Consider the following 18333-nt stretch of genomic DNA (forward strand, 5'->3'; position numbering starts at 1 on the left):
TCACCACTCCAGGGTAAGGCAGCCCTCACGGAATGCCCAGAGTACCGCACCGGACTCGGATCGGAACCCGGCATCTACGCAGAAATACACAGGGAAAAACGTGTTTGTCACGGAAATTATCAAGGGCCAAGTCATTCAACGCCAAGCCAGTCACGAGTGCCGATTGCCCGCGGCGTGACATCGCAGGGCACGCCATTCTTGTTTCCTTTGCTGCGCTCGTCTCAGAGCTAACTATAAGACCCAGTGGCCTGGGTTTTGATCGCAGCTAAAGCTCTCAAAATGTTTTTTTTTGCCTAGGTGGAGGCCTGGGCTACCGCATTCTTTTTCTTGCCTTTGATTTTCCTCTCCCACCTATACCACCTGCGCACCTATGACCATCAGTAGATGGGTTGTGGGAGTTTGCTACAGGCTGGATCCGGTAAAGACTGGGGCTCGCTGGCGGATTGGCTGCTGGCCTGACTCGGCTATAACCAAACGGCAGTCGGTTTGAATTGGCTGCCGTTGGACCAGTTCTGCCAGCCAAGGTGAGTGGATTGGCAATGCAGCACATGTCAAGGTCAGCTTTCGGGTGTCAGCTTCAAACGTGGAGTTGAGCTTACTTTCGTATTCTGTGATCCCAGGGAGCGTCCTATCCCTACGCCATCTTGGCGATGAAGTCACTCAAGTGATTGTCAAAGGCCACTGCCAAAAAAACCACCGGCTTTCTGAACCAAGCCAAAAAAAAAAAAAACTACTAAAAAACTAAGCCGAGCAAATGAATCTGGCGCAAGCTGTTCGGTCACAACGGTGCTGTGCTATTGGCCAATGGCTGGCGCCGCTCAGCCGGCTTCCCTCGGCTGTTTCTGGCTAAAGCTTCTGCCCCAGCAAAATCCGTGTCGCCGAGCCGACCCCAGCTTGTGGTTCGGCCGGGGGGAGCTTACGGCGGTCACTGGCATTCCGCAGCAACGGGAGGGCGAAAACAGTAAAAAAAAGTCTCGCATTCTGTGTCTGAGCACATCTTCACCTCTTTTCCCCTTACATACCTTTACCGTCCTCGAGTGTGTGTGTGCCGCCGACCCTGCACAGTACCACGCCTCTCTCCTCTGTGAGTTGTCCCACCACCCACACTGCTGTCACTGTCCTCGCCTTGTCTCGCCCGCCGCTTCGCACCGACCACCAATTTAACCCCACGTTGAATCTCCCTCCAGAGATCGAGATAGATAACTGCACCACCTCTCGTCTTTTCAACCACCAAACATATATCGGCACATCATGGCAATGAATCTGAGAGCCTCTACTAGGGCCATTGGCTCGTTTAAGGTATGTACAACCCCGCGACACGATCGCGACAGCGATCCGCAACCCCGACAAACAACAAGCCGCGGCATCCGCGATGCCTCTGTGCCCGGCACAACCACATCAGTCGATACTCAACCGTTTGTTCTTTGCTGATGCTTCCGCCCCCCCGTCTAGCCCCTGGCCCGCGCTGCCGTTGGTGGCGCCCGCTCCTATGCCACCTCCGAGCCCGACCTCAAGGCCACCCTCAAGGAGGTTATCCCCGAGAAGCGCGAGCTGCTCAAAAAGGTCCGCGCCCACGGCGACAAGGTCATTGGCGAGGTCAAGGTCGAGAACACGCTTGGCGGCATGCGCGGCCTCAAGGCTATGGTCTGGGAGGGCTCCGTCCTGGACGCCAACGAGGGCATCCGCTTCCATGGCCGCACCATCAAGGACTGCCAGCGCGAGCTGCCCAAGGGCACGTCCGGCACCGAGATGCTCCCCGAGGCTATGTTCTGGCTTCTCCTCACCGGAAAGGTCCCCTCGGTCGGCCAGATCCGCGCTTTCTCCCGTGAGCTCGCCGAGAAGGCCGCCATCCCCGCCTTCATCTCCAAGATGCTCGACGAGTTTCCTCGCGACCTGCACCCCATGACCCAGTTTGCCATGGCTGTCTCTGCGCTCAACTACGAGTCCAAGTTCGCCAAGGCCTATGAGAAGGGCCTCAACAAGGCTGACTACTGGGAGCCCACCTTTGACGACAGCATCTCCCTCCTTGCCAAGCTGCCCACCATTGCCGCCAAGATCTACCAGAATGCCTACAAGGGCGGCGGTGCCCTGCCCGCCGAGGTCGACCTCAACCAGGATTGGTCGTACAACTATGCTGCCCTCCTCGGCAAAGGAGGTAAGGAGAACGAGAACTTCCAGGACCTGCTCCGTCTCTACCTCGCCCTGCACGGCGACCACGAGGGCGGCAACGTCTCGGCCCACGCCACCCACCTCGTCGGCAGCGCGCTTAGCGATCCTTTCCTCTCCTACAGTGCCGGTCTGCAGGGTCTCGCCGGTCCTCTTCACGGGTAAGTTTCGATAGTCTCGGAAACTGCGAATCGAATCAGCGAGACACGTGAATCATCGTAAACTAACCTGTCTCCATAGCCTCGCCGCCCAGGAGGTCCTGCGCTGGATCCTCCAGATGAAGGACAACATCCCCGCCTCGCACACCGAAAAGGACGTCGAGGACTACCTCTGGGCCACACTCAACTCTGGCCGCGTCGTGCCCGGCTACGGCCATGCCGTCCTCCGCAAGCCCGATCCCCGCTTCGAAGCGCTCATGGACTATGCCGCTGCCCGCCCCGAGATTGCTCAGGACCCCGTCTTCCAGCTCGTCGAGAAGAACAGCCGCATCGCCCCCGAGGTCCTCAAGAAGCACGGCAAGACCAAGAACCCGTACCCCAACGTCGACAGCAGCTCCGGCGTCCTCTTCCACCACTACGGCTTCCACGAGACCTTGTACTACACCGCCACCTTTGGCGTCTCGCGCGGCCTGGGTCCCCTGGCCCAGCTCATCTGGGATCGCGCCCTGGGCCTGCCAATCGAGCGTCCCAAGAGCATCAACCTGGCTGGCCTTCTCAAGCAGGTTGAGGGCAACTAAGCGAATGGGTTGTATGACTGTTTGATAGAGGAATGGCATCGGCAGAAGTTGTCCGCGAATGGGTTTGTGACAATGATTTTGTTATTATTCCGCGCAAGAATAGAAATTGGGCAGTTACTGATTAATCATAAAACAAAGAAAATGTTCCACATATAACTCATCAGCCTGTCTTATTAGTTGTTTGTGCCTTGACCGGGTGGTCAGATCCGCCGGAATCGGCCGACTGCCTACGTTTCGCGGGGGCTAGAGCGCCCTACCACTCACTGAAAAGAGGGACGCCGTCGTTGTTCGCGCGGCAGTTGTAGGATTCGTAATCACTTCCAAAATAAAACGTATTGCCGCTATGTTCGTATAAACTTGGAAGCAAGGCACGGTATATCCTTTGACCGCCAAGTCTCTGTGCCACAATTTCCACGTCCAGCTTTCTCCCCTGTGCCCTGTGCAAGCGCTCGTGCAGCAGAGCATGGGTTGGCCGCTGACTCCTCACAACGCGTGGCTTCTTCCCAACTGATGCATAAAATTCACCCGCCAAGCCGAGGAAAACGGCTCGTGTCCCAGCCTGTTTGTGGAGCGGCTCCAGCCCTTGACACAAGAGCGGTAGGGCGTCTCGTTTGCGGCGAATCAACTTGCGTGCTGCATCAAGGTATGCGCTGGTGCCAGGACGTACCAAGAAAAAAAATGTTGCGTCGCCAAGTTTCGGCACCGTGACATGATGCCAACCTGATTGAGAGAAAGGACGGAGGCGGTATCCGAGACGGTTGTGATTTGCTTTCAAGGTCGTCGTCACGGAGACTGTTCCCGAAATGAACCAGCCTTGCTAATGTATCACCCAACAAACAGCCCAGCAATGGCGATGACCCTGTGCTTTTAATAGCACGGTCTCGCATCGAAATAACGCGTCTGCAGGGGCCAAGGACAGCTATGTACAGTACTAACTTGTCCCACTAGCCGGCACGGTTTTCGGGAGCCACGGGATCGACGGCCAACTCCATCAGAGCTTTTTTCTGGAGCCCCTCGTTTCCTTGTAACCGCCCACTTGGGGAGAAAGCGTGGGGAGGAGTCTTGATCAGAGACAGGAGAGCGAGCACAGGAGTCAATTCAACACCTCCATCCAATTTCGACAATTGCAGCAGCAGTCAAGAGCAATGACGTCCGTCCCGTTGCTCAAGGTTGACGCTTCGGCTGCCCCTGCGCCAGCGAAGCTGGAGTCGAACCTGCGGTGCAACGACAAATACGTCATCGTCTACGACTTTTCAGACATTGGTACGAGACTGCTATCCACGCCGATTTGAAGAAACAACCACGGTCGACTACGTTAAGACACATGCTGACGAGACTCCGTCTTGGATTTCTAGACTATGATGCCGCGGTCAAGGAGTTTCGAGAGCTCCTCCAAGACCTCGAGGAGGCTGGCCTCCACACCGAAGTACGCCCCGGATACGACCGCTCGATTTTGGTCTTTGTCAAGGCCCCGCGACAGTTGCTCGGAAACTCGGTCTACAAAGAGAGGTGAGAAAATTCGAGGTTACAATACTGCCTTTGGCTATATACACAGCTCCTGACCACTGTCCCTCCGCAGAGTAAAGGACTGGCTCTACTCGGTCACGCAGGTCCACCCCGGTGGCGATAAGGACTCGGTGGTCTCCGGCCGGTTCGAGGCGGAAGAGCTACTCACCATGTACCATCTGGTGCAGTGGCCCAAGGAGCGCGGCGGCGCCGGCGTCTACCCCGGCCTCGGCAAGTGGTCGAACGTCAAGTCATGCTTCCCGATCCACAACGAGGCCGTCAACAAGGCGCTGCTCCGCCACCTGAGCAGCCGTCTGTGGCTCACGACCGAGGATTTTGACAGCGTCCGTGACCTTTTTGGATCCAAGGTGGCCTTTTACTTTGCCTTTATCCAGAACTACCTCACCTTCCTGACATTCCCCGCCGCGACCGGCGTTGTTGCGTGGCTGTGGTTCCCAAAGTATTCGCTCCTGTACGCCGTCATGACGAGCGTCTGGTGCACCGTCTTCCTCGAGTACTGGAAGCTGCAGGAGGTCGACCTCAGCATCCGCTGGGACGTCCGCGGCATTCACAAGACGAAAATCAACAGGCCCGAGTTCAAGTACGACCAGATCATCATCGACGCCAACGGGCAGGAGATTTACTATTTTCCCAAGTGGAAGCAGATTACGAGGCAGCTTCTGCAGATCCCATTTATCGCAGTCGCGACCGTTGCGTTGGGCGCCATCATTTGTGTCGTCTTTGGTGTTGAGGTGCTCATTTCTGAAACATACACCGGTCCCTATCAATTCTACCTGGTAAGCACCGGCAGCTCACCGGGCTGGAAGTCAGCAGCTAACAACCATGTAGGAATATCTACCAACTATTATTCTTGCCGTTGCGATTCCCTACATCAACTCGTCCCTGGAGGGCGTAGCTGAGGCACTGACTGCCTTTGAAAACCACCGCACAGCCGACGCACATGAAATTTCTTACACACAAAAGCTCTTCATCCTCAGTATCATCACCAACTACCTCCCCATCCTCTTGACCGCTTTCGTGTATATCCCATTCGGGCGCGACATCATCCCACACCTCAAGAGCGCCGTGCTCTCCGTACTGCCGGGCCTCGAGAACACCTTCGCAACGCACTCGTTTCAAGCCGACGCGGATAAGCTCCGCAACGAGGTGATTGCGCTGACGCTGACGGGCCAGCTGTCGAGCTTCTTCGAAGAGAACATCCTGCCGTACCTCAAGCACAAGGCGACCGAGTGGTACCGTGTGTACCGCCGAGCGTATCCCAAGCACGCGATGCTGCTCACCATGGTTGAGGACGACGAGGAAGAGACCGACCTCCTGGCTCGCTGTCGGCGGCAATCATCCCTCGACACGTACAACGTGCACGACGACATGGCTGAGCTTGTGCTGCAGTTTGGGTACCTGGCGCTCTTCTCGCCCGTGTGGCCGCTGATTCCGCTCGGCTTCCTCATCAACAACTGGATCGAGCTGCGGTCCGACTTTGCCAAGATTTGCATGGAACACCAGCGCCCGCACCCGGTGCGTGCCGACGGCGTCGGGCCCTGGATTCTCTCGCTCGACATCCTCACCTGGATCGGCAGCATCTCAACCGGCGCGATTGTGCATATCTTCGGCTCTGACGGCATTAACCGTAACTGGATGATGCTGCCAGTCACTATCTTCATCAGCGAGCACATACTGTTGCTGCTGCGCGCCGTGACGCGCTGGGTATTCGAACGGTTCGGCTCCGAGCAGATTCGCCGCGAACGCTCGGAACGGTACGCCCGGAGGCTGGCGTACCTCGAGAAGATTGAGGTCAACAAGCGCGCCGGCCTACACCTCAGCGTGGCGGAGCGCGAGCGCCGTAAGTCGGTTCTTGTGACGGGCGATGAGAAGTTTTGGACGAAGCAGGTCGAGGATGGCGCGAGCGCGGAGATGGGCATCAAGCTTATGTCGCTGGCCAACGAGTGGGAGCAGAGTCGAGGCATGAAGTCAAAGAGCAGCTGATTGGGAATGAGGAGTACATGTCTTTCTAACGGCTAATCTTGCTCTACCGGCTGGAGCAAAGATGCCTTTTGGGTATACCATTAATGCTTTGGATCTACTGTTCCTTGTCTGCCTTGTTCAAACGAATACAAAAGGCTCATTTTCTTTCTAGACACTCGTGCTGCAATCGATTTCTTTATGTGCAGTTTCGGGGAGCCACGACTCTTGGAAGCAAGTTCCATACGGCCACGCCGTTTCACACTTGACATGGATGGACTGGCAGCTCTCTGGCAGCATTGCCGAATGCTGTCGGCGAGTGGGAAGGGGTGTGACCCTCAGCCTACCCGGCAAGTTCCATGACAGCTTAAGCAATTTCTTTTAACTTCTTTTACGAGAGCAGTAGGCCCAACGGCGCCGACAAATGCCAGGCACTAGGATAGCTGACGAGGCTTGATTAACTTGGCGGCGCAGCCGGTGGCCATCTGTTGTCACTGTGTCCTGCGGTGGGGAGGACGCATGGCCGTTTGTGCATACTTGGGATAGATTTTTCATGCAGCCATACCCTGGTCCCGCCAACGCCCATCATCAGACGACGAGATCTCGAGAAGAACCGGTATTGGGACGCGAGCATGAACTTTCCGGAGGCTGTCATGGAGGCTGGCCAAGATCAGACCGCGCAGCGGCTCCGTCCTCGGTGGATAATGCTGCCATACGAAAAAGTCAATCTCGCGTCGGGGGGCGCATGCCAAGTCAAAGCGAAGTCTAGGTTCCGGCCCTTCCACAGAAGGAGTCAGGCACGGCATCCATTGTCTTCCACGTGCCGATGTGAATGGGATAACGGACTTCGCCAACTGGTCTTTCCGGTGGCGATTTGATCAACCAGCAGCCTATCAGGCACGAACACCTACCTATTCGAGAGTTGTCGATGGCATGTCTCAAAATGTCTCGACATGCAAGCTGATTACTAGTTCAAGGATCCCTATCTTGTGCCTGACGGACTTCGCTGGGAGAGCTAACCACAACAAGCCCAGCTGAAAGGAACAAGAGGGCGATTGGGCCTATTGTGTGCGTGACAACGCGCGTGTGCTCGCCGTCGAACGTGTAAAGTTAAATTCGTAAATGAGCCGACCCAGGACGGACCTTTCAGCTGCCAGAAAACGGGGACTTTCTTGTTTCTTGACAGGTGGACAAGGAAGGACGGGAGATGGGAGAGAGAAAAAGGAAGGGTCAAAGTCCAGAACCAGTCCAGTGGATTGGATGGCTTCGTCCAATTGCTTTTGTGAGAAGAAGCGGGTTTCTTTTTTTACTTTTTTATGCACATCAGCCACTTTCGCTAGTTTTTTTCTTTCTTTGTCGGGTTTCCTTTTTCTGTCTGTTGCATTTTGGGGACTATTAATTTTTATCGCCGTATTCCTGGTTTCTTTTGTCGTCATTTTTTTTCTTTTGCCTTTGTTTTCGCGTTGTGACGCAATTTCATTCTAGTCAAAGCCGAGGAGGCAACAAGAATGTGAGAAATTACAGAAACGCCGAAATAAATACACAAAAATAAAGAAAATAAAACAGTAACAATAGAGGCGAACTGATACAAGGAGCAAAAGCCTCGGCACTTTGGGGTTCCAACTAGTTACTGACTGATACGGTCGCGGTCGCAACACGGACTGTCTCGCTTCGGCTAGTCTGGAGAGACAAGAGAAGCGCAGTCTGTGCGGAACAGAACTCTGTGTTTCTTCAGCAGGCTTTCGGCGAGTACATGGAACCAGTCCCCCGGGCGAGGCGATTCGGTAGTACATTTGGCATCTTCTTTGGGGGGAAAAGGATGTGCCAGCATGGACGCTCTGATGTTCTGCAGTGGGCCCTAACGCAAGGTCCGGCCGTCGACAAAGCGATGATCTCGGAGTAGCGGCGTGGGTTATTTGACAAGGATGTCCTGGAAAGCTTGCTGGTTGGCTGCTGATGTGACTCGGGGATTGCCCAAGCGGCGTTTTTTGCACCCCCTCCAACCCTGTCCTTGCATTATTGACTGGTATCTCTTGTTAAGTTGTTGTTTGTGAAGACAGCTATTGGCAATTGGCTGGGCTCGCTACTTAGTTCCTGCCCAAAGGGGTCTGTCTGTCCAGCGCCTCGGGAAGATGCGTTATATGAGAGGGTTGGATGTGATCTGCACCGCCATATGTATGTATGATATATTATCAGGCACACCATGCATGATACATTATTATCCCGGTTGCCTTGCCGCTGCCCGCTCTTTATTAATTTACTTGTTATTACGGGAGTACACCCGCCGCCCGACATTGAGGTTGTGCGAAAAGCCACTGACTGACTGGACTTTGGTGCTCAGCTGCAAGGTGGCAGTTGTGGCGCCCGCCCAACACAATCGGCCAACGACAATCGCCGCCTCTTTTCTCCCTTCGTCCTTGTCTTTGGGTGTCAAAACTGGGGCGGAGGGCTCCGGGCCGCTCAGGCACTTTAATTGGGGCTCCTCTCCCTCTCTTTGCTACCCTCGTAGGCGAAGCTAGCTTTTGGCTTGACGGCAGGGCCGTGTCTCTGGGCCGCGTGGGAAAGCCAAGTCAAGTCATGTCAATGGTAAAAGCCACTACATGCATTGCGCCATGCCTTCCCACCTTTTCCACCTTTCTAGTTGTGAGTCTAGTTAGCAGCAGCCAGAACGACGCTGCTGGAGCTCTCGACTCATCCCAGTGATTGTGGATAGCGACGCCCCCTGCCATCCCGCTTGAAGCGATCCCCCAGCCTGCTGCGTCCGAGGGCCAAGCCAGATGGGAAACAGACTTGGCCTTGTGGTGGTGCTTGGACGTTCGTCTGAGCAAGGGGGAGGAGGGGGCTTGAGCAGCCACCACATCCCGGGAGGCATGTGCAGTATTCCGTACCCGCTTGCAAAGTCGTCGTCGTTGTCGTCGTCGTGACACCAAGCTCGGGCTCAGGCTCTCCCGTATATACTCGCTATGGGACGCCCAGCTGCACCCCCGGTGTGACTCTGTTTCCCCTTCCCATCTTGGACTTTTCGATCTTCTTCCCAAGACACAAACCAATACATCTGCAAGTCTTGGGTTTCACATTTTACTTGCAAAAATGTCGTCGGTAGACCAGCTCTTTGATGACTACTCGGGCAAGACGGTGCCCTATTCCTTCCATGCGGGCTTCGTATGTCTCAGCTATGCCGTCAGTCTAGTTGGTGCCGGCTCGACGCTGGAGCTGATGAGAAGGAGAACGTCGCACAAGGGTCTTCACAACTTGTACGTGAAAAAAAAAAAAAAATAGACAGAGAGCCCTCTGTTGGCTTCGTCTTTTGGTAATGGGCGCTGACCTCTGAACAGCGTCTTGTTGGCCGGTGCAGCCATGTGCATGGGTGGAATTGCCATCTGGTCCATGGTAGGTATTTGTTCTTATACAGGCAAGCTACATTATCAATTAACCTGTATCATCTAGCACTTCATCGGAAACCGAGCCCTCTTCATATTTGATGGCCAGTCAGATCTCCAGGTCGCCTACTCAACCGGATTAACAGTAGCCTCCTTGTTTGTGCCCATCCTCGTTCTGCTCCTCGCCTTTCTTGCCGTCACAAACAATGACCATGTGCAATGGTGGAAGATCTCCCTGGCCGGCGTCCTGTCCGGAGGAGCCATCTGCGGCATGCATTACCTTGGAAACGCTTCCATCAGCAACTACCGATGCGCTTATTCGGTCGCCTATGTTATCGGCGCCGCCATCATCGCAGTCAGCGCCAGCACAGCCGCCCTCGCTGTCTTCTTCGTCTTCGAGTCTAGTTGGAAAACCGCTTGGTGGAGGCGAGTCCTCTGCGCTGCCGTGCTCGCAGGTGCCGTCTCGGGCATGCATTGGTGCGCCGCTGTCGGCACGCAATACACCTTGGTTGGTCAGCGTACTGGTAGTGGAATGTCTCGAGACACGACCATCATCATTGTTATCTGCCTGGTATATCGTCTCGTATCTTCGCGCGTTTGAGTATGAGACTAACGCAATCCCCTAGGCCATCGCAGCCTTCGTCGTCACGGGCGCCTGCGCTGTGTATTCCATCATCATCAAGAGAAGCTACGCAAACAGAGCTCAGCAGGTCGTTCTTGGTGCGGCAGTCTTTGACAAGCGTGGCCGCATTCTCGTCACGAAGGAAGGTCTGCTTCCGACAGAACTTGTGACTGAATCTCTCCTGCTCCGGGTACTTGATTCCCGCAACTAACTCCCGCGCTTTTCAATGCTAACGTGGATTCCCTAGTCCAACGACGAAATTTTCGACACCAACCATCCCCTGTTCCACTGGGCCTACCGCGCATCCAGAAACTGGTCGAGCGTCTCGAATCTCATCAGCCGCATGGCTGTCCACGTCAGCCAGCTGGCTCGACAGCGGTACAGCAGCAGCGCCAACCTCATGCAAGAAGACGGAAGTCCCATCCCCGATTACGATGTTGTCTGCTGCCAGCTATTCAGTCTTGCGGCCGCGTCCCTCGCCGCCAAGCTGAGAGTCAACCTCGCCGAGGTTGGTGTTCTATGGGATGAGATCTTCGCCACAGGCCAAACACGTCCTGGAATGGAAGGATACAACGGCGAGGACAAGGCGCTGGGAACTACCAGCAAGCACACCTCTAAGATGGCGGACTCGGACTCGCTGGCGGAGAAGGCCGAAGTCTCTCGTCTCGAGTACGGCCGCGGCTCGCTGATGGTGTTGGTCCAGCACGTCCCTAGTCGACATGTCGCCGAGCAGCTTGAATCTGCTGGATATCGTTTCGCCGAGCTGGACCAGGTCGTCGGCTTCATGCGATCCAGCATGCAGATTAAGACGCCGGATCTCGGACTGCGCCTGCGACAGATGGCTGCTCTCGACGAGAGCGAGACAGCCCTGGCCCCCGGCGTCCACGTCGGCGCCTTTGCCATCCGCGCCCGCGTCGACCACACCGGCTTCGACGTGCTGGTCCGGCGCCGCGGGCGGGACCTGCTCCCGACCGTGCCTCTGCCTCTCCAGCAGCTCGAGCAGCGCCACATTGGCTACCTCAACCACCTTCAGAACCAGACCATGGCCGTCGTCGCGGACCGGCTCGCCTCGTCCGTCTCGCAGCACTCGGACCTCGGCAAGTTCGCGGCCACGCTGCTCGAGGGCATCAAGGAGCTGCGCAGCACCTTTGAGGACGACGGCACCTTTGACAGCGCGCTGCTGATGCAGCACCCGATCAAGATCCCCTACCACGGCCGCGATCGCGCGTCGCTGTCCCTCAGCGCCACCGTCATCATGTTCCAGCTCGTGCTGCCCATCCACAACGTCATCCACATCCCCAAGTGCACCTTCATCCCGCTCCGCTTCTTCAAGGTCAAGCAGCTCGCGCAGGAGAACGCGCCGCACCACCTCGACTTCTCCCACGCCGTCCACCGGGACATGTCCTCGGTGCTGCAGGGCAGCCCGAGCAACCCGCTGCGCGACGTGCTCGAGCGCTTCAAGCAAAAGACAAGGGACACCCTGCCCATCTCGTCGTCGGCGCCGGCGGCGTCCAAGTCGGGCAAGCGCGGTCGCGGCCGCGGCGGGATGCGCGGCGGCCCGGGCGAGCGCTCGACGAGCCAGTCGCGCCTCTCCCCCGGCAAGCTTGAGGACAACACCTCCCTCAACGCGCTCAGCGACGTCTACAGCGAGTCCGAGGCCAACGGCTCGTCCATCCACGACGGCGGCGCCGCGCAGCCCCGCGCCTCGGACGTGGAGATGGCCTCCCTCAACATCCCGCCGCCGCTGTCCTCGCCCACCAAGACCTTTGGCGGCATCATGGTCTCGCAGGAGATCGTCGTCGAGACCGCCGAGCTGCCCGGCAACCTCCCGCCGTATAGCTCTGGCCGGCGCAAGTCCGGCGTCGCCGTGACCATCTCGCACAGCCACCAGCCCGACACCATCACGTCGAGCGACTCGCGGAGCACCGCGCAGGACAGCACGGCGGACCTGCAGATCACGGATTCGCGCGTGCCGCCGCAGCGGGACGTCTTCTCACACTCGCGGCACGCGGCGGACGCGTTCCGCGCGGAGCAGAACGGCGAGAGGCAGGGCGCCATCTACGTGGACGAGCTGCTGTCGCTGTGCATGCGCAAGCAGGTGATTATCTGAGTCGACTGCGCCGAATGGATTTTCTTTCGTGGGCAGGTTCTGCGACTGTTGTAAATATATCAATATACGGGACGGGCTAATTTGTTACATTATTTACGATACGAGATACCTACATCAATTTTACTGTTTTGCTTTCTCAGTATTTAGGCCTCGTGCGATGCTGCCTTGCTTGGCGCATAGAACTGGTGACGCTGATAATATAATGCGAAATTATAAAATGAATAAGCGTCATCTATGTCTTTGTAATTACTTATGCAGCGGTTCTCCGTGTGACGGAAATGTTTAGATCGGTTTGGGAAAACATGCCAGCGTTGAACGATTTCCACGGCATCGCAGGATTCACCAGAGTGAACTCGAACCTTCGGAATAACTATGGAAGAGTTAGTGAGAGTTCGGGAGTAGGTAGATCAAACACAGATAACCACCACATACCTCGACGAAAACTAGATTTAGTTCCAGCTGGGCAATGTTCTTGCCGAGGCACTCCCACCGACTCCCCGACGCAAACGCCATCATGACCGTCTGCTCCATGGTCTTGGTCCTGGACGCGCCCAGCCAGCGCTCGGGCCGGAAGAGGTCGGCGTCCTCGCCAAAGACGTCCCTGTCGCGCATGATGCTCCACGGGGACCATGCCACGTTGGTGCCCGCGGGGACCGGGACGCCGCAGACGACCTCGTCCGCGTCACAGACCTTGGGGTACAGCGCGGCGGCGGGCGGGAACACACGGAGGCCCTCGAGGATGACGGCCTGCAGGTACTCGAGCGATTGGGCCTCGGCGTTGGTGACCGGCCTGGACACGCGGCCCTCGGCCTCGGCGGCGTCGATCTCGGCCTGCAGGCGGGCGTAGACGCGGGGCGAGGTGATGACGTGCAGGATGGTGGCCTGGATGGCCGTGGCAGTCGTCTCGGAGCCGGCGATGATCTGGATGAGCGCCTCGGTCTCGGCGTCCTTTTGCGAGAAGCCGTGCTTGACGAAGGAGCCGAGCATGTCGCGCTTGACGAGCGGGTCCGCGCCGTAGCGCTCCGCGACGACACGCTCGGCGGTCTTGATGACATCGCCGATGCCGGCCATGTCCTTAATCTTGGGCGCGGCCCACTGGAGGTACGGCGACTGGATCAGGCGGATGACGCCGGGGATGAGCGCGGTGGCGACGAGGATGTAGACGGTGTTGCCGGTCGTCTCGATGTAGCGAAACCTGTCCTCGTCGCTCTCCATGAAGCCGAACGGGGCGTCAAAGGCGAGCGAGGAGATGGTGTCGAGCGCAAAGTACTGGATTTTCTGCGCCATGTCGACGACGCGCGAGCCGGAGGCGCCGCCGTCGGAGACGTGCTTGTCGAGGAGGCGCACCAGGCTCTGCACTTGGTCCTGGACGAGCTCGTGCAGGTTGTCGACCTCCTTGCCGCTGTAGCCGGGCACGAGCTTGCTGCGAATCGCGGTGTGCAGCGCGTCGTCGCGCGTGGAAAAGGAGCTGTCCTGGTAGGGGTCGATGCGCATACCGCGATACCACCACGCCCGGGTCCAGCGCGATCGCGCACCCCATATCCTGCGTATCTCGGTCGGGTCGCCGCAGACCACCCAGTCCGGGGCGATTCTAACGATGGGACCTGTACACACAATGTTAATTGGGGAGGGGAAGCTTCGCGTGCTGAAGTAGAGGGGTGGAAACTGACCGTGCTTGGAGACGAGCTCATGGAGGATGGTGTGGATTCGGCCAGTGAGCTGAGCGTAGACGAGCCAGAAATTGGTCCACGACGCCAGCGCAGGACCCTTGATGTGTCGAAGGCGCTGGTAGCTGTAGAGCTGGGAGGTGATGTAGGCGAGCGCAAGGGCGGCCAAGGAGGCCGCGAGCCAGGCCATCTGCGCAATCGGTGAATCGGTCGGTGGGAGGAGGACGGCAGGAAGATAGCTTCACAGCGTAGTTGGGTCTCGAAGCGTCGCCATTTCGTGGGGAGGGAGGGGGAGACGGACAAAAGGCAATCGAGAAGCTAACGAAGGGTCCCGCGCGGGAGCATGGGGGGACCGTTGATAGTCTAACTGCTGTGATAGGAGAGGAGAGGGAAGGCTGACCGAGGGGATGGTCATAATTCACATTTGGTGGGGTAGACCAAGGTCGGGCCAAGTCGCAGAAGCTATAGCTATTTTTTCTTTTTCTTCTTCTTCCCATGCTTGTCTCCTTTCCACCTCGCTTGCGCTAGTTAGATAAATTCTGCGACGGGTTGGTATGGCAAATTGATGGAATTATTTCTTTATTGTTTCGCCGGCGGGTTCTCTACAGGGGTGGTGATGACAGAACTGCACTCAATTGAGTACAAGAGACGAGCTATCCAAAGAAGGAAGAATAGCCTGAATCTTGAAGATATTTTCGTTATCTGACAATAGATTATATATTGATTACACTCGGGTGGTGATAGTATCGCATGTTCAATGAACACCCAACGGGTGCCATTTCCAAGCCGCTTAACATGAATGGCCGCAGCCACAGATCTCGACAACGGGTACATTCTGTCACCAATTTTGGTCTTGGACAGGGGACAATTATTTTGTATTTTCCTCTGTGTTGTCATCACGGCGTACTGCGCGATAAGGGAATCTGGTGCTGTCAATTTTCGGTAAAGGATTGGCTACGTTGCAGACTCATGCTGTAAATTACAGCATAATCAAGCCTGCATTTTTTTCTTCACGAAGACGAGTTTTCCCTCTACCACTACGCCGTGTAGTGTTATGCTGGGAATGGAATATGCAATACGAACCCCCCCGATTTCACTTGCGTGCACACATCGATTTGTTAGTGAAGATCGGAGCGGCGGCGATCGAACCTTGAATTGTTAGTGCACAGGTACCTGTGCAAGTTTTCACCCAAAGCTTCCTCTAGCTTCATCCTCCGTCAACAAACAACTCTTCTTGAATCGTCGTTTCTATTTCATCCCGGCTTCCAATCCACCAAACTCACTCAGTCCCATAACCGTCCGATCGCCCAGAATGAAGCATCAAAAGCTTCTTTTCGGCCTCGGCGCCACTGCCGTCACCGACCAATCCCACACCGACGTCGCCCCCGCGCTCTGGGACGGAAAGTGCTTCTATCCCCAAGCCGACGCCGGTTTCAAGCTTGAGACGTACCCCGGACGATGGTATCAGCTTGCCGGAACCCTGGCTCGCTTCACGGCCGGATGCAAGTGCATCTCGGCGCGCTATGACATTAATGTGAGTGCGAAACTGTGCACCGGGCGTCGCTAGTTAGGCCAAGTCGCGTTGACACGCAAATAGGACGATGGGAGCTTGTACGTCAACAACACTTGCCAGAGAGGGGATAAGCAGACGTTTATCGAGGGCAAGGCGGTTGCTGCCGATGCGGCCTATGGAAAGGCTGGGGTGCTTCGTGTCCGCTTCCCAGGACAGCCTCCCCTCTCCTGCGATGGCCCAAACTACATTGTACAAGGTTGGTGGGAGAATGCTGCTTCTCGACATGGGCGCTGATACATTTACCACAGAATATACTGGCGCTATTGCCATTGTCCAGTCGGCAAACTTTTCGAACCTCTTTATCCTGAGCCGTGAGCAGCACATTCAAGAGGAAAGCCTCAACGTAAGTGTACTACATACAGATCTCGTTGTGAACAGGTTTATTTCTAACTGTCGCAGACTTGGATCGATCGTGCTGTCAAGCTCGGCACACCCCGCCAAGACATTGTTAAAACCGATCAAGAGGATTGCAAAAACGACTTTTGAGCACACACAGCCTGTGGAGGGAGAATCGAGACGAATTTCTTCTTTGGATAATGACTATGTGGAATCATCAAATCAATCCAGACAGCGCAGCCTGACTTCTAATCATACACACGCAGCATTTACGACATGATCGAATTTTAAGCCGGATTTGGCGGGGCGATTCGATTCAGCCGTCTAGCGTCATGGAAGCCAGATCGTGAAAAATGCCAAGCTCCTATGACGGAATATTTGGAAACCCCTATTGTGCAGAGTTAATAAACAGCTTTTGATACTGGAATCGTGAAATGATTATATAGGAAGAACGTAGACAAGTAAAATAAAGTGTCTGTATAACAATGCTACACTGCTAGCACCATCCGTGTTTCAGGTGCAGAATGGCCATCTGGGAGCTTGCCCATGTGGCTGCACCTTAGCGTCAGCATCTCCGCCTTACGGCAATACAGTAACTATCGGACTGATAAACAATGAAGCGCTACATTGGGTTAGCATTGACACGGCCCAAGAGCATATAAAACAGAGCTCTTGCGCTTTCAAACGCGCAGGCCTCATCTCACTGCAGCTTGTCCTCACACAATTCGGCAGTGCTATCGCAAACGGCCATCAGTCTAGCCGCAATCATGAACTATGGTGAGCCCGGAGTCCGCAGCCCACCAGAACTCCCCCAAATTCAACTCGGCATCACTCTGACATGCCACTTCCCTAGAATGGATTCTCGATGGGGGCTACCTCCCCCACGTCGTGATTCGAACCGGCATCCGGCGCCTGCTCAGGGACCGCCTGGCCTCCATCCAGGCTCAGTCGACCACGGCCGCAACGCAGGAGAAGCTGGACTATGTCGCCAAGCTCAAAAAGCTACCCATTGCCGTGTCTACAGATAGCGCCAACGAGCAGCATTACGAGGTCGGCACCGGCGTGCTGGCGGCCTGCCTCGGACCCCGCATGAAGTACTCCTGCTGCCGCTACCCGACCGGCAAGGAGACGCTGGAACAGGCCGAGATCGCGATGCTGGACGAGTACATTGCCAAGGCGGAATTGAAGGACGGAATGCGAATTCTTGACCTGGGGTGCGTGTGATACTACTGTGGTAGTTGCATCCGAGTCGCCTGTTCTCATCGGTGTGGCTAACAAAGCTCTCAATCAGCTGCGGATGGGGCTCAGCGTCGCTGTACTTTGCGGAGAAGCTACCGTCGGCCAAGATCACGGCATTTTCCAACTCCAAGACGCAAAAGGAACACATCGACGGCGAAGCGAAGAAAAAGGGCCTGAAGAATCTCCAGGTCGTAACCGGCGACGTTGTCGACCACGAGTTTGAGCCGGAGCAATTCGACCGCGTCGTGTCCATCGAGGCACGTACCCGCCCTCCCAACCCGAGCCCATTTTCATCTAAGACGAGCGACTGACGAATTTGTGTAGATGTTTGAGCACATGAAGAACTACGAGCTGCTGATGGGCAAGGTCTCCAGAGCTCTCAAGCCCGGCGGCAAGCTCTTCGTGCACATCTTCGCGCACGCCACCACGCCCTACCACTTCGAGGACGGCTGGATGGCCACGCACTTCTTCACCGGCGGCACCATGCCCTCGGCCGACCTGCTGCTGTACTTTCAGCGCGACTTGGTCGTCCAGAACCAATGGTGGATCAACGGCTCCCACTATTCCAAGACTTGCGAGGTGAGTTGTTTTTTTTTTCTCGCGCCGCCGAGTTGACTTGGTGCGGATAAAACGGCTGACTCCAGGCACCATTAGGACTGGCTCTCTCTCATGATTAAGAATAAGAAGCAAATATGGCCACACTTGATTGACACGTACGGGGAAAAGGATGCCGCGACGTGGTACAACCGCTGGCAGATCTTCTACATGGCCTGCTCGGAGCTGTTTGCGTACGCGGGGGGCGATGTATGGGGGGTATCTCATTACTTGTTTGAGAAAAAAGCTTTGTAGGACGAGGGAGCTGTGTGGTTTTGTTTACTTAATATCTCGCAGATGTAATCAAGTCATAAACGTGGACTTTTTTTCTCGAATTGTCGTGCCCTGCTAAACTGTGTACAGGGAGCACCACGAGATATCCCATCGAAGGGCACCACAAGACATCACATCGAGGAGAGCCTGG

The 18333-nt window shown here is 56.0% G+C and overlaps 6 protein-coding genes across 6 annotated transcripts; 5 read left to right on the forward strand and 1 right to left on the reverse strand.

Moving 5' to 3' along the window:
• Window positions 1-1251: 1251 nt before the first annotated feature.
• ISF_02382 (2-methylcitrate synthase) lies at window positions 1252-2902 on the forward strand (the record flags this gene model as incomplete). The annotated part of the gene is made up of 3 exons (XM_018845988.1): window positions 1252-1299; window positions 1453-2327; window positions 2407-2902. 3 exons carry the CDS (start codon window positions 1252-1254, stop codon window positions 2900-2902), a joined length of 1419 nt encoding a protein of 472 aa, XP_018706695.1.
• Window positions 2903-4047: 1145 nt separating this feature from the next.
• ISF_02383 (Anoctamin/TMEM 16) lies at window positions 4048-6412 on the forward strand (the record flags this gene model as incomplete). The annotated part of the gene is made up of 4 exons (XM_018845989.1): window positions 4048-4165; window positions 4258-4411; window positions 4482-5205; window positions 5258-6412. The coding sequence occupies 4 exons, from the start codon at window positions 4048-4050 to the stop codon at window positions 6410-6412; spliced, it is 2151 nt and encodes a 716-aa protein (XP_018706696.1).
• A 3066-nt stretch (window positions 6413-9478) lies between these two features.
• Window positions 9479-12500, forward strand: ISF_02384 (mhyt; the record flags this gene model as incomplete). Its single annotated transcript, XM_018845990.1, has 5 exons — window positions 9479-9642; window positions 9724-9778; window positions 9836-10339; window positions 10395-10580; window positions 10638-12500. The coding sequence occupies 5 exons, from the start codon at window positions 9479-9481 to the stop codon at window positions 12498-12500; spliced, it is 2772 nt and encodes a 923-aa protein (XP_018706697.1).
• Window positions 12501-12750: 250 nt separating this feature from the next.
• ISF_02385 (benzoate 4-monooxygenase cytochrome P450) lies at window positions 12751-14357 on the reverse strand (the record flags this gene model as incomplete). The annotated part of the gene is made up of 3 exons (XM_018845991.1): window positions 12751-12870; window positions 12933-14104; window positions 14171-14357. 3 exons carry the CDS (start codon window positions 14355-14357, stop codon window positions 12751-12753), a joined length of 1479 nt encoding a protein of 492 aa, XP_018706698.1.
• Window positions 14358-15479: 1122 nt separating this feature from the next.
• Window positions 15480-16226, forward strand: ISF_02386 (Calycin-like protein; the record flags this gene model as incomplete). The annotated part of the gene is made up of 4 exons (XM_018845992.1): window positions 15480-15701; window positions 15765-15936; window positions 15989-16083; window positions 16140-16226. 4 exons carry the CDS (start codon window positions 15480-15482, stop codon window positions 16224-16226), a joined length of 576 nt encoding a protein of 191 aa, XP_018706699.1.
• A 617-nt stretch (window positions 16227-16843) lies between these two features.
• ISF_02387 (SAM-dependent methyltransferase) lies at window positions 16844-18164 on the forward strand (the record flags this gene model as incomplete). The annotated part of the gene is made up of 5 exons (XM_018845993.1): window positions 16844-16853; window positions 16930-17290; window positions 17368-17560; window positions 17640-17894; window positions 17970-18164. 5 exons carry the CDS (start codon window positions 16844-16846, stop codon window positions 18162-18164), a joined length of 1014 nt encoding a protein of 337 aa, XP_018706700.1.
• Between the last annotated feature and the right edge of the window lie 169 nt (window positions 18165-18333).

The sequence above is a fragment of the Cordyceps fumosorosea genome (assembly GCF_001636725.1).
Source record: "Cordyceps fumosorosea ARSEF 2679 chromosome Unknown scaffold_4, whole genome shotgun sequence".
In the NCBI taxonomy this organism is placed as follows: domain Eukaryota; kingdom Fungi; phylum Ascomycota; class Sordariomycetes; order Hypocreales; family Cordycipitaceae; genus Cordyceps; species Cordyceps fumosorosea.